Source organism: Etheostoma cragini, chromosome 5 (assembly GCF_013103735.1).
Source record: "Etheostoma cragini isolate CJK2018 chromosome 5, CSU_Ecrag_1.0, whole genome shotgun sequence".
NCBI classification, from domain to species: Eukaryota; Metazoa; Chordata; class Actinopteri; order Perciformes; family Percidae; genus Etheostoma; species Etheostoma cragini.
In genome coordinates this window covers 5392682-5408394 of record NC_048411.1, presented here as the reverse complement: position 1 = coordinate 5408394, position 15713 = coordinate 5392682, and the positions used below count along the sequence as shown (strand labels likewise).

At 42.0% G+C, this 15713-nt stretch overlaps 1 protein-coding gene across 3 annotated transcripts in view; it reads right to left on the bottom strand.

Moving 5' to 3' along the window:
* cux2b (cut-like homeobox 2b) overlaps positions 1-15713 on the bottom strand; it is a 99058-nt gene that overhangs the window by 8187 nt on the left and 75158 nt on the right. For all 3 annotated transcript variants that reach the window (XM_034871690.1, XM_034871691.1, XM_034871692.1), the window contains exons 5-17: positions 15070-15210; positions 14015-14174; positions 12541-12620; positions 11820-11886; positions 7533-7581; positions 6722-6808; positions 5430-5621; positions 5240-5298; positions 4747-4795; positions 4405-4504; positions 3448-4077; positions 1518-1619; positions 489-1333 (exon numbers count right to left, since the gene is read on the bottom strand). In XM_034871690.1, the coding sequence (XP_034727581.1) occupies positions 489-1333; positions 1518-1619; positions 3448-4077; positions 4405-4504; positions 4747-4795; positions 5240-5298; positions 5430-5621; positions 6722-6808; positions 7533-7581; positions 11820-11886; positions 12541-12620; positions 14015-14174; positions 15070-15210 (2561 nt within the window). The remainder of the gene's footprint in view (positions 1-488; positions 1334-1517; positions 1620-3447; positions 4078-4404; positions 4505-4746; positions 4796-5239; positions 5299-5429; positions 5622-6721; positions 6809-7532; positions 7582-11819; positions 11887-12540; positions 12621-14014; positions 14175-15069; positions 15211-15713) is intronic.

The following is a 15713-nucleotide window of genomic DNA, read 5'->3' as shown; positions in this document are numbered from 1 at the left end:
TAATGGAAAACCAAAAAAAGCGAGTAGACCCGAGGCGAGTCGAGTAGATACCACGCAGTGGAAAACCGCCATAAGTGGCTAGAAATGGTGATAGGAGTAAACCAAGCCGTGGGTATCCTGCTCTGCCTTTGAAAAAATGAAAGCTCAGATGGGCCAATCTGAAATCTTGCCCCTTATGAGGTCATAAAGGGCAAGGTTACCTCCCCTTTCTCTGCTTTGCCCGCCCAGAGAAATTAGCCCACCCATGAGAGAGAGACATCATGGCTTTCAAACAAGAAAAGTGGCAGTTGGTCAATGGCACACCCCCCAGCCTCCACCTTTTTTTTCACCCCTAACCAAACTGTTATATTGTGTCTTGGCGCAGCAGAATTGTTCTCATACATCTGATCAATGTGTTGCAGTAAGAACAGATTCAACAGCGCATTAACAGGCTGCTTGTATTGCAGCATGCATACGTTTTGTTTTAATTAGTAAGAGCAACATCTGACCTTTTCTCCAAAGATCCTCTGACAGATGCCGTTCTTTGCCAGCTTCTCCTTCACCTGCCTTGTCAGCTCAATGGTGTCCACCTCTCGGTACATGTACATCTCGTACTGCTCTGGAGTCAGCGGTGGCACAGTGGGCTTGAGGGCGCGGGGGATGTACGCTGGATAGTAGGAAAGCCTTCCGGGGCCGGGGCCAGGAGACTCTCCACTTACCGATGTGTCTGACTCCACTTTGACCTCCAATGGCCGGCCCAGCCCCAGACCCAGCTCGTCCTCGGCAGCAGAGGCCTCCTCGCTGTTGGGCAGATACTCGCCATTCTCCAGGCGGGGCCAGGGCCGGGGTAACGCCGAGGGCCCGGACGATGAGGAAGACAAGGAGGGAGAGACTGAATTGAAGGGCAGAGAGCTACCTCCGCCGCTGAGCACCATTGACCCCCGCTCCTGAGACCAGTGCTGATCGAAGTAAGTGCCCACTTCGCCTATCTCTGATTTGACTTTGCGGATTATGTTCTGAACAAATGCAGCGGGGGAGAGGACACTGAGGGGCGTCTGGGGGCTGCTGATAGAGTTGGCCATGCATACTGTAACGCAGCCTCCTTCCTCTTGTTTGATGGAGATGGGTAAAGGTAGGCCCCTGGAGCGTTCCGGGGGCCCCAGACGCTCTACCTGACCTCCTGAGCTGGCCATTGGGGCCCTCCCACAAACGTCCATCTCCATCAGGGTGTGCTGCTGGGCCTCCATCTCCCTCCTGGCCTGATCGAGGATGTTCTTTATGGTTTCGTCAGAGCTGCTGCCTGCGCCGTTATTGCTTCTGCCTGATGAGCTGTTCAGAGACGACTTGCCATCACCTAAACAAAAAAAGACCCACACTCCTGACACCGATACATTCTTAAATCAACTTTCCTGTTTAGATGCAATCCAATTCTGAGCCAAAATCATGATAAAACAGTAAACATTGTTGTCAATAGAAAGAAAAAAATCAATCAATATGGCTTTAAACTATGGCTTATGACTGGCAGCTCCATTCCTCACCTCCCCTCTGGGACTGGATCTCCTTCTTGGCCTGCTCCAGGATATTCCTAATGGCGTCGTCTGACCCAGTTTCAGGAGTTCGGATGCGCGGAGTGATGCTCCCTGCCACAGAGGGTAACAGAAAGAGATAGAGAGAGGGGAAAGGAGGGGGGTGAGTGGGATGGTTGATCAGAGAGCAGTTCCAAGGCTTTGCTTTTGACTGGTAGATCAATGGCTGCCTTTGAGCGTGTGCTGTCTGAGGTTGCAGTATACGGGAAGCTCAACTTTCAAAAGCTGTGAATCTGGGGAGAAAACAAAGTTTAAAAGTAACACTACAAACATGGCAGAGGATGCCGCAATGAAGTCAAGGATGAGGTCCAAGTAGATTAGAGAGTTTAAACGTACACCGGTCCAGAAGCTAAGGCACCAAAACAAGATGGCATGATTACATCTGCACTAAAAACTCCTTGCTATATCATAACTTCATATTCTCGTCAACACCTTGAAAACTCTCAAAACATTTATTTTTAACAACCTAGTTCTTATTTTGGTGGCTCTGGTCACCTATGGATACACCGGTTTATCCATGTTGTCTAAACCATATCTTTTCAAGACAAAACAAGGGTGGGGGTAAAAGTTAACTGTCGGTTGTTAAGGACGATTGCTTTATGCACTAGTACTTGCTGGTTAAAGTTTAACCTAGTCTACCTAATCCTTGAAAAAAGGGAGGGGGCAGAAAATACATACTTTCAATTTTAGAACAGGCTGAGTAATTTTCCTACAGCCAGGCCCTGTAGTTTTGAGCAAACATTGCTCGAACAAGAATAAATAGTGTATTTGGTGGGGACTATATTCAGCTGCGGATGAATGCATATTTCTTGTTTTGGTGTGTATTTCCAGCAGCAGGATGGGGTATGTGGGATTGACTCAAAATAAATTACAGCGCCGTATGTTGATAATGAAGGAACATGTCACCCAGTGCAACAGTATGGCATACTGATGTGTTTTTGGAAAACACAGAAAAATAACATATATCAGGTTTTGGCTACACACACAATACTGTGTTATAGGGGTTGAATGATTTAGGGGGAAAATCGAACTGCAATTTTTCTACCAGATATCGCGATTACGATTCCATTTGCGATTTTGTCTTAAAAGTTTAGCTAAAGTTCAACATTGACTGTGTAATAGAGAACATGTCATGGAGCATTATAACATTAGGCACAATCAAAACTGCTCTTTATTCTTATGCAAGGATGAGAACATACTGTAGATATCAACTGCCAGCAATAAGTGTTTTTCTTTTAATAAGCATGGAACATTTAACAGTAAAACACAGAACATTTATCACAAGAGCTAAAGTTATAATAAGGAAATGAACCGTTTCATTAAAAAAATACTTTCTTGTAAATTGAGGTTTCTGATCTGCCTCAGTTCAACAGCAGCATCTACATCTTAATTACCATTATGTTAGATAAAGTTATACAAATTAATTGAAAAATAAGGCATTTCTGTAAACAATCTGTGATATGTAAGATTATTCGAGCATTTATCTTATGAAAAAACAGTAAATGTAATAATACAAAGAGGAATACACGTTTTTAGACCAAATGTTACACTAAACATTCAACTAAATATTGCACAGTTGATTAGATCACGGTCTTCATGATTGGCTAATCGCATTATGTCAAATCTCAATTTCGATTTGAAAGCGATTAATCGCTCAGCTCTAGTTAGTGAGATAAATGCATTGTTGGTTTTGACCTATTCATAGTTTTGTTGACACTTATTTCCACTACCAAGCCAGTGGTATAGAACGCATAGTTAAAGAGGTGACTTCTGTGAAATCTGTCTTGATTGGTCAGGCTACAAATACAAAATGGAGTGTATTGTTCATTCACATGCTTTATTTTTTTACATTTTCTGTCATGCCACTGTCTTTTCCACTCACCTCTCTGGCGGACCTGGATGGTCCTTAGTGCGAGGATATTCTGTTCATCCGAGAGGAACTGCTTCATCTTAATGAAAGGTTCTTTGCCTTTCACAGTCAGCTTCCTCCAGGGTTTGGGTCTTGCCAAGATCTCACTGACCGAGCCCTGGGAGAGACCCAGCACGTAGTGGCCAAACACCCGCTGGCCAATGTTATGCTTCAGCAGCTGCTCCTTCACCTGGAAGGCGATCTCGGCCGTGTCCAGTTGGTCCTCGTCTCCTGCAGTCGAGCTGCCGCTTTCGGACTGGTCGCTGGGCAAGCCAGCGTCGACGCTGCTTGCCCCCACGGACCCATGGGTGGCTGACATGAGGGCCACTTTGGCTGCATAGAGGGCGGTGGGAAAAGCCATGAGGCCCTCCTTCTTAAAGTGTGGGGAGAGAAGCTGCTTGTGAAGGATGTGGTCTCCTGACAGTCTGTCGCCAGAGCTTGGTGACTCGGCAAATGGTCGGGGTTGATCGTGGCTGGAGGAGGAGCCGTCCAGGGTGGGGGGACCGGGGCTGGGGGAGGCCCGGCCATCCGCATGAGAGGAGGACGAGTGGGAGCAAGGCGGCCTGCCAATCTCCCTACCCAAATCCTCAGACTGGTTATCATCTGGAGGCAGAAAACACATGTATATTTTACTCATATATGACACATACTAGTAAGTACTAGTGTAATCAAGATGATGGCGGATATTTAATTAACTCACTTGCTTTCTAGCACCTTGCAAACCCAAACTACATCATACAGCCTCAGTTTATGCAAAGATATTTAAGTTATTTGATTGAGTCTGACAAATGAGTACCAAGCAATCAGTGAATTATGGGGAGCTTTTAGACGATGACAAAACTCTTTGCTTGTCGTTAAGAATCTTGTGGAATTGTCTTTAAACTCGGTTTTATAGACAGAAAAATCAAACGTGAGAGACAAATGTTTTACCAATGCTCTGCAAAATGTGGGCTTTATCCACCAGGTATTTGTGAGACGGAAGAAAGGCCTCTTTATCCAGCAAAATAGCCTCTGCAGCCTTGGCAGAATCCTATGCAAACACAAACACACACGTGCACAAAAGCTGTTAACTTTCGATGAATCAATCGCAGTGGCTGTAGATATCCTTATAATGGATGACGATCAGAGAAGCTTTCAATGTCACTGCTGTAGCTTTTATTCCCGGACAGCGTGAGGACATTAAGAAGAAAACAAAGGTCTACTTTGAGGAGAGAACAACAAGTCTGTTTCAAGCTGCTGTACAATAATAAGAGGGTGCAGGAGCATATATACCTGGGTCGAGCTGCCGTTTGCTGAAGCCAGCTTCATCACCTTGAGGATACTACAGACAGAAACAAAACGTGCAGAAAAAAGTTAATTTTTGTGAACTTAAAGGCACACTGTTATGTATTTGGGCTGCACGATATGAGGAAAATATGCAATAGGTGATAGTGTTGTTGAATATCCCGAGAATGACATTACTCGCAGTGAATAAACGGTTAATAAAATGTACTCAGTTCTGCATGTCTGCTGCTTTCAGAATTCTTCTACAGTACAACAAATTGTTTGTTGAATTTAAAACAAATAAAAGGAAATCGTTTCCAACATTCTTTTATTAAACCAATTGAACATTATATTGAACATAAAAGGCACCACTTAAAAAAGAATGAACGTTAAATTTTAATGTCGCAATATGTTGCAGCCATTTGTGATGTGTATCTTGCGTCAGTTGATATTGAACAACTTTCAGTTATGTATGACATTCAGTGTACACTCAAAAGATCACCTGAGTTCAGTTTTAATCTCTTCATAGTCCATCTGGGATTGCAGTTTAGCTTCTAATCTCTGAAATGGAAAAAGAAAAGCAGCATGTTATATTTCTTATTAATAGGAGTCTCATTGGTTACCAGAGCTGCTGAGGCCTGAGGGAGTGTTTGCCGTGTTCTGTCACCTCTCGCGTGGCGCATGCCACTCACCTCGATAGCTTCTGTTTTATAGGCAAGCTGGCGCTCCAGCTCTAGCATCTGATTGGCCGAGGTCTCTTGAAATTCCTGTAATGTGAACTGCAGCCGCTGAATGTTTTCCAGAAGACGGAGGATTTCGCGGTCTTTAGCCAGCAGGGCGGCCTCTAGCTGCAAGGGCAACACCTCGCCCTTCTCGTTCTTCTCCTGACAGGGCGAGAACAAGGAGACGTGGCAGAGGGTGTGAGGGGGAGGGAGGGGAAGAAAGTGATAGAAGGAGTGAGGGGAAGGTGAGAGGCCAGCCAGTGAACCACAACCTATGCAGTTTATATGTAATTTACAGTTAGGATGTGAGAACAATTTGACTTCAGCTCACCATTAATCCTGCATTTCAATGTTTAATAGGGACTGTATCTGATAACAAGGAGGTAGCATGTCTGTACTAATTAAAAGCCACTCGGCGGGTCTCTGTCACTGGTTTTGTAATCTTATGATTTGCACACCTGTCTAAATTTAGGTGTTAGTTGTAATTTATTCATTTCCAAGAAGAGAAATTAACATCATGTTTTAAGACCTTGAACTAAATGTTAGACAGCTGAAATTTATACATGAGTTTGACTTGTCTTGATTTAGACAGAAACACAATCCTTTGAACTAGAGCAAGTACAAATTGAACAAATCTTGTTCAGTTTGTTAAAATTATACAGTAAAGGCTATGTTATTCAGAATTTATAAAAACAAATTCATTTTTTAATGTTGTTGTATGTGTCCTGCACTAGGAAGTGGCTGTTGCTGTTATTTACTTTGTCTTTTTTTGCATATGTGGAACTATGTTTTTGTCCATGTTATTGCCTTTGTAAATTATAGAGTATGGTCTAGACCTACTCTATCTGTAAAGTGTCTCGAGATAACTCTTGTTCTGAGTTCATACTATAGATAGAATTGAATTGAATTAAATGTCAATTTTGGTCCTTGAGGGGCCATTTTGGAATAACGTTTCATTCTAAGAATAAATCTGTATTTTCAATTGACTGATAAGACATTTTGCACTACCTACAAAACCTCAAAAACCCAAGCTGAGGGAAATAGTGGATTGACAGAATATCTCTGGGAAGTGAACTACAAAGCAATGGTGTCTTAGTATCCTAGAATTCTGAAAAGGAACTAGTAACTACATCTACATGACTGTAGCAGAGTAAATGTACAAGGATATATTGAGTGAAGCACTTGAGTAAATACACTTAGTTACCACTGCTTGGATATGGCCAAAAATCAGATAACAGTCAGCGAAGGGACATTATTCTTACCCTGCTAGTGCCCTCTGCTGGATGGCAGTTCCCTGTGGCTAACTGCTCCTTCAGCCTGTCCACTTCCCTCTGGGCCTTTTCCGCTCTCTGTACGCACACACACACACACACACAAGGTATCACAGCGTTACAGTTTTCGTACACGAGCCGCATCAATTGGCTAATGAGTTGATCAAGGTGAGAGCATATACATAAATCAAAAAGAGGTGCCATTGCTCGGAAATTTTAGAGCCGACTGAAAACCCGAGTAGGGGCCCACACAGACGAGTACAGCCACCGTTTTATTCTGCTGAGGGGGCTGTTTAGTCAGCCCACTTCATTCCCCAAACTGTTTACCTGCTCTGTCACACCCGGCCGGCTAATTAATGATTCATTTTGAGAACATTTATCTAGGAGCTGCTGGCAGAGAGCAGCAGAGTGAGAAAAAGAGCATGAGAGAGAAAAGCAGAGGGGGAGAAGAAGGGGAGCAGAAGAAAAAGAGGTATCACCAGAAGAGGAAGCAATCAAGACAGTGAGATAACTATGAACCCTGGCGTTTGGCGCTCTGGCATCAATCGCGCTCGGCAGTCTACCGCTCTCTGCTGAGTGGAGCCGTGCTGCCATAGCGCCCACTGAGGGGGGGCTCAGGCTTACACTCGCTAATCACACGCTCAGGGGAGGGGAGGTGGATGTGGGAGGAAGAACAGGGTGGGGGTTGGGGGGGGACACAGGACGGAGGGTGTCTAATTAAAGCCAAGGCTTGATTACAGGAGTGATTACCTTAACGAAGGAGCATCTCAATCAGAGAAGTGCACAGGAAGACTGTACTCACCTGGTTTGCTTTGTCAAGACTCGCCATGATGGAGTCGACCTCCGCTGCCCTGGAACACACACACACACACACACACACACACACACACACACACAAACACAGAGAGAGAACCACAGGATTACCGAACAGATACCCTCACTCTCCAGTACACATAAAAAAAACACAGCATACCTGTTGTTACAGATTTTGTTAATTATATAATTCTTAAAAAAGAAAGAAGAAAAAAGCTAAAGCATGACAGTCACAGTTCCCTTTTAAAGAAGTTTTAGAAGTAAATACATCTTTATTTTCCCCATGTCCATTTCAGGAATTCCTAGTTATAAGCCTTAAACCATATACAGTATGGCGCCATACTATGTTGTACTTTGGGATTATTTGGGATGTAAACACACATTAAATCAAATGGGATGGATTTAAGTTTATTTAAGATGGGAGTTGCAGTTGTACTGCACGGCAGTTTTTGCTTCAGTGCCTCGTTTAAGAATAACTAATCAAGCTGGGTGACTACAGAGCAACACGGCTCACCCCTAAAACACAGGCATATTAACTTTTCCTGATGGTGAAACCAACAAATAGAACAATCCCGTAACTTCAGAGCAGCCAACATGTCCATAGTAACAGCTGTGTTTAAAATGATCCCAAATTCAAAAATTTGAATAGTTTTTGATTCCTACAACAAATCAACTGTCTCACAGCTTACGATAAGTCTTTGATACCACAAGTTTTACAATTTTTTTTTTTTTAATTCATGGTCATTAAACCTCATTTATATGATTTTATCCCTTCTTTTTGAGTAAAAAATAAAAAATAATTATATATTTTGACAAGTTCAAATCCGAGGAAGACATTCAGGAAATGGTTTTCTATATCCAAATGCTGTAAAATATAGTATAACATCTGCAATTTAGTTAAATAAAACCTAAATTCTTTTGTGTAAGACTTTGAAAAACGGGTAAAGTTTGACCCCAAGGACAAAGCAATTAGTAGTAGAGACCATGGAGTTTGACTTCTGGAGCAGGACGTTTTAGTCATATTCACAGCTATCATATTATCACATGTTGTAAATAACTGTAAATGAAGGACATTTTTCTCGTTAAACCTTCTCTTCCAGACAAGCCCTAATCTCTGACATATACACTCAATAAATTCTGAGAGGTGTTTCCAATATTTTGTCCACCACATTTGTATCAAGGAGGAAAGACCCTTTTTTGTTTTCAAAGTTATTTTTAGATCAGAAATATAACTTTCTTACAAAAAAATTGCCCCAAAATAACTTAGATGTTGTACTGCATGTACATCATAGAAGCCATACAACATTCTTTGCAGGTAAAATTAATGATTACTTCCATTGAATTTCGGGTGTTTTATTCAATTGTATAAAATTTGAAATAAATACATGGTTTTAAAATAGTGTCTTGACTAAACTTTGACGTGAACCAGTCTGTGATTCACTCAACATCCTCTGCACTATTAGTCTATTCATAATTTCTCTTCTTTAAACTCAAAAATCTTATTTTCCTCATGTGCATTTTAGGAAATCAAATATAAAGAGTTAAGCCTCAAGCCATATACAGAATGGTGCAATACTATGTTGTACTTTGGGGGTAAAATTAATGATTACTTCCATTTAATTTTGGGTGTTTTATTCAATTGTATTTTAGTTGTCTGTGATTCACTCAACATCCTCTGAACTATTAATCCAAATAATTAATAATTTCTGCTTATATAAACTCAAAAATCTCAAAAAGTCAAATGATAATGAGTTACAATGTCAATTAAATTAGGTTTATTGAGCAAGAATTAAAAAAAAAAAGACCAAAACGTTTTTAAAAAAGGGTTAGAAGCATAGAAAAAGTGCCAAAAAAGTTGTGAAAAGCACCAAAACAAGCTAATTTTCTATTTGGACCCAGAAGAAACAATTGGTTCATGGTTGATGGGAAGGCAGCACTAGGTTAAATATTATAAGAACCTGTCAGTATAACACAGTACAGTTCACCAGCAGCACAAACTACAGCCTCCAACATGACTGCATTAGTTTTTGCTATAGGTGTACCGTATATAGTGGCAACTGAGTGCATCACTGTCCCTCTGCTAACACTTCAGTACCATTCACGCATAACTGAATAATAACTGATTCCCATAGTGTTACCACAACCCGATAGGAAATCCTTCACTTACCACCCAAAAGTTAAAATTTTTAATTGTATATGTTTATTTAACTGTTCTATTATACTTTCTTTAAATTGTATCCCCTTACAGGATGCAGTTTCAATGACTTAACAGGAATATTCAGGAAAAACATAATTTAAAAAGTTTATTGAGTAAAACATGCATCAAAATCTGCTTGAAAAATCCATCACCTGTTTTGTGTGTTATGGATATATATTATAATAGAAACCCCAGATGCTTAAACAGTGTACCGATGGCAGGCCCTCTGTGTCCTCCATCATAGCTCTGGCTCTGTGTAAACGCTGTATGTATAAAGGCCCAACGGATGGATGTGTGATTCTATCCTCTCTTGAGATTGAACTCCAACTTGCCTCCATACATCTTACAATCACAGAAGTCTAATTTAAACAGAAGCTCAGCAGGATTATTCATGAGGTTTGTTTGAAGTGCAACAGTTTTATTTTGCACACGTGGGACCTGGTTTTCAAAAGGTAGATAGGGATGAATTAACGAGGATGCCGTCATTGATTTGAACATGCACATAGGTTACGCAGGTTTCCGCGACACAGTGGACCGTTTTTACCACAAAAAATATCTTCAAAGAACATATTAAGACTTCTTTTTAATCCACATTATAGAAACTGCCTTCAACCGAACGTTTCTTTCATGTTTGCATTTAACTGCTCTCCCATCAGTCTGCAGAACGAATTACCTACAATGTTAGTGATCCAATGGAATCATTATGACAAGAAGACAATACTATTTCGACAGTGAGATGAGGAATCCATTTGACAAGGAGACTGTCTCAAACCTAACATATTCTTGGCGTTAAAGATCACCGGTGGTGTGTGGTGCAGCCCTGGTTCCAGAGGGTCCTGGCCATGCCCCGGTCCTATCAATAAGCCCAGGATAGATGGCGCCCTGCCGACAGCAAACACTAACAGGTGTCAGCGCCACGTTTAATGAACTTGTGCAGTACGGAAAATGTTTTGTATTGATTACCTGCTCAGCTACTCAAGCCGAAGCAGACAAATAGTCTTTCTTATCAACATTGAGGAAACAGTCAGTGAGAGTAATTGAAGCCGGCCCGGTGTTCAGAGGCTCAGGGTTAGGGAGGGATAACTGCAGCTGGAGCTCTGGGGTCAGTGGTGCTACTTTCAACCCAGCCCAGCCCAGCCTAGTGCTGGGCCATGTCTTTGTTTGACAGACGGAAGGACGGAGAAGGAACAACATCAATACCGAGACATTTTAAAACTTGCAACAAAGAGTGAAGCCGGTGCTAGATGGCATTTAAAATGAACACGAGATGCTGCGGTGAAAAGTGCCCCTGATATCCAAACCAAACGACAATTGAAATAATACAAAAAAATGACAGTACCTACAATTCTTATATATGAGACATTTAAGACAATTCTTAAGGAATCAATGTCTTCAAATACACCAGTTTATGGTCTTTCAATTTTTAATCCCATGGTTACATTGTATCATGTAACAGAGCTGGTCTTTCAACCTGTAGATGCACGCAAAAGGTAAGCCCCAACTGAAAAAATGTCCAATTCAACAAAATGGATGGCAGTGGGTCTAAAAACATCAGTTCAATTGCGCCATGGATGAAGCCTGGGAGAAAATCCATTAGCAGCAACTGACTGACTGTGCTCTGGAGCACAAACCCAAACACAAGAGCGTTTACTTTGAATGTCTATTGACATCCTTCATACAAGCTCAGATTCATTTCAGGCGTGCGGTGGATACATTGCGCTCAAAGACCAGGACAAGGTAGAGTGTTTTCTGAAGCAATCTTTAAATGGAGCAATTCTTCTTGAGGGCTGTCATGGCCCAACTCCCAGTGAAGGCAAACAGAGACCTCTCTCATCGACCAGCATTAGTGGCTGAGTCACTCTCCGCCTTTACAATGGCATTCCTCAACTCCACACTGATGTGTTTATGTAGGCAAAATGAAGAAGAGCGGCTTCAGCACTTGGAATGCTACAGTGAGCACCAGTGAGGAAGATGACGGAGATGCCAGTGTGTAACCACCATAATTTGGGGGAGGTGGTAAATACAAGTTTGTCAGAAATGACCTAAACACAAAATGTATAATGGGAGGCAGACTCTTACTTGTTGGTCATCTCCTGGTTGTATTTACACCGCAGGTCCAGCAGCTCTGTCTGTGCAGTATTCAGAGCTGGGGAGATGCAGACAATGAAAAAAAACACATGAACTTTGACCTTAAAGCTACATTACTGAATTTAGATTTCTTTTTCATTTTTACTTCAAACATTACCAGTCAAAGAATGCATTTGCAAAACAACAGATTTCGTTGAAACATGTGTTAATCTGAGCTACACTCCTGGCTAGAAGTCTTATACTGCTTAAATAAAAATTGGATTTCCTCCAAAGTTCAATTTGGATTAGAGATCGTATGCATCAACTGTACCCTTAATTTTTCTACCATTTGGCAGCCAGTTCTGGATCAGGTTGAAAATAATGTATTTTTTTCATTATTATTTTTTATTTAGTTAATGTTAATTTTTTCCCTTGCCTCATTTGGATTTTATTTTTTACCACTGAAATGATGCTCTGATATGTCATATTGTACATTTGTAATGGTGGTATAGGATAGGGTTACCTGGGATTTTGTCAAAGTGTATCAAAAACTGTATGTTAAATTGTTTTTTGCAAAAAAAAAAACATTCTTTGGGGTTAGTTTAATCTTATAGTTACGTCAACAAAGCAGCAGTCTGTGCTTCAGCAGACTGTACAGTAATAATACACATAGTGGCTGAGGTTGAGATGAAATGTAACAGCTACAGTACGTGTCAGTGTTTAAACCACTTACATGAATGCAGAACCTTGATCTTCTCCTCGGCCTCTGATAGTCTGTCAGCCAAACCAGCATTGGCACTCTCCTCCTCCTCCCTGGAAGAAAAAAAAACTCAGTTTCAGTTACTTCACTACATCATAGCTACCCATTTAAGTAACACTATGCACTTTGTGCCATGAGTAGAGCTGTAACAATACAGCAAACCCACGATTCGGTTCGTATCACGATGTTGGAACAACGATTTTATACAAACCTTGATTGTTTTGGAAAATAATGTTTCCAAAACCATTTCAGTGGTTCATCAACTCGTAACAGGGTGAATGGCACTTCAGCATTTGCTTTGTGGCCCTCTATCAGCAATAACCACACTATGCAAGATTGTAGTTCAACTGAGACAATAAGAATAACGGTAAGGTAACAGTAATGGCCAACTGCACTTCCAACCTGTAGGGGGACCAACAGGAAAAGTGCTTTGGTGCCTACTGTAAAGGTGCTGGTTGACAAGTAGCTAGTAAAAGGTTTAAAACGTTAGCAAATTCTTTGTGGGTGACATAAGACTATAACATTGTTCAACACGCTCAGTTATTTTTAGTATGCTTGTTTTGACCATGGTTAACATCTCTGGGCTAACCCACAAATTTATCAGTAACGTTAACTTTATAGATAGACGACTAATCTAAGGTTTTCTGTCTTCTGCCCCAGTCTCCCGGCGCTGCGAGGCTTCAGTCGGGATGAGAGCTGACAACAGTCCCGGGGATACATCACCCAGTCAGCACCCAGCCAGCTAGCAACCATCCGTTATCGTTACAGCCTCGGCCCTGGGACACATTCACTGTCAGCCCCAAGCCAGCTCGCAGTTGGAAGGGTTGTGTCGCGATTCTGCTTTCTCTCACTGCAACACAGGTTCTGATTGTTGCGATTTTGGTTTCATATGACATATCTTCACAGCCCTAGCCATGAGACCTTTCTACCACCTTGAAACATCACGTGTGACAAGTAATACAACTTGAATGTGACAGAAGCGGCTGTTGTTTCACCTTTTTGGAGCCATGTTCAATTCAGCTTTGGTTTATTTTTTAAAAACCTTTCACTACTGCTTTTGTTGCCGGCATCTAATTGCAACTCAAAATATCCCCAGGACAAGCTAAATGGACAAATTTATTGCACAGGTTCACAGACCTTCTCATTTATTTTTACATCAGCAAACATTGCGTATTGCTGCCTTGAAGAGCACTAAAATGGATTGAGAACATCTTTGCATGGGGAAAAGGTTTAGAACACTGAAGGGTTAAACTTAACATTCATTAAACACATGGCCTATTTCATATTATACCAAAAATAAACGGCAGTACTCTGAGCTGTAGGCATTGGGTGGCACAGGCAGTTATGGGGTTCATTTGTGTCTTTTAATTTAGGAAATTTGAACTGTATGTAAACATATAAAGATTGCCAGTCAGAGGCAGGCAAGGGGTGCATCACTGGTTCTCACCCTCGGTCCTCAGCTGGGTCCTGGTAGTTTTGCTGCGGGGAGCCTGGGGCCCCGGGAGCCGGTGTGCTGTTGGGCGTCATCACGGAGGCTGGAGAGCTGGATTCTAAGGCCTCCTCTGTCACCGCTGCCCCTGAGACTGCTGGGCCGTCCTCTGAGGCTTCTGTGGAAGAAAAACCCTGGCATGAGTTCTCCAACATCAGCTTAGTGATCTGATATTACCAGGTAAATGCGACAATTGATTTCTAATTGAAATAGTCATCTTAAGGTGACCATTATTCACATTTCTCCAGATATTTTGGTGGAATTCACAGCTTTCCTATGGCCTGGTAACCCTTGTAACCTGGAACTGGAACGTCTTTTATGAATAATCGTTTTAGTTTTTTTAAACGGCGTACAAAACACACAGCTTACAACATGGTTACCTCCTGAAACCACTCCATTCGTCCTTACCACTTATTAACCTAACAACCATGATTATTGATTGCAACACAATACAATAACAAAATAAGCACCTGTAAACCAAATAAACATACAGTATGTAATTGACAAAACAAAAGGACATTGTATACGTCTCTCTACAGTACAAAACTTCCTAGGAGCCCTCCAGAAAGCTCAAGTACTTTCCCCATTTCCTAGTGTAGACATCCAATCTGGCAAAAGGTTTATATACGCCACCACCCTAGCCATCTCACAAGCTCACTCTTGAATTAACAGCACCCCTTCATTCCACCATCCTCCTAAAATAATCTGTTTGATTATCATTAAACTAGTTTGGACCCAGCTTCTTATGTTCTTTTTTATCTCGCTTAGGATTGTCCCATCTCCTAGAAAAAATAATCTTGGGCTGAATGGAACCTGGGTCCCTGCTGTCCGACACAGGTTATCATGTGTCCAAGGTGTTTTCCTTATCACAGGACCATAGGACATCTGGACCTGGTTCATTCATACCTGGCCTGCTCTTTCAGATCTGTACAATGGCAGCCACTTCATTGCTGCATTACAAAGAACTGCTTTCCAGTGGGACTGCTTCCTGATGCAGATGTTTTTGGCCTGACCTGTCTTTTCAAGGCACTCCAGGTGTTTCTTCCAGTGCCCGCTGATCTCTCGTACCAGGGCCTCGCCGTCTGGGGCCAAACTGTGAAGGTTCTGCAGTCTTTCCTCCAGGCTGTGTGAGGCCTCCAGCACGGGTGCTGGATCTGTGGAAACAGGCCCAAACAAAGCTCTGCAGAAACAACTCCTGAGATTCACAAGATATCCATACACTCCTACTTTTCAAAAAAAGCAAAATAGCTGTTTTACTGTGCGCGCTGCCTGTAAAGCACTTTACAGAGCTTTCTGCGTCGCAGTTTCAACAGAGACACACAATTCCGCTGAGACTTGTTTCCAAAGAGTGACTCTTAGACTTTCCCCACTCAGGCGCCTTTGAACATTTCACAGGCTGGACCTAATGACACAAGTGCTGTTCCGACCCTTCACATGTAGAGGAATAATCTCTAATGAGTCTTCTCACGTGCTGAAGAATGGCAAAGAAGACAAAAAGATTGCCATGAATATGTGACGGAGTCTTAAGTCCCAAGTATACACCTAGGCAAAGTGTAGAAAAAGTCTGCTCCTGAAAGGGGGGCGGGGGGGAAGAGAAGCAGGATTCTTTAGCACAACAGAGGAGCTGTTTTGCAATGCATGCGTGGCAGCACCGGGC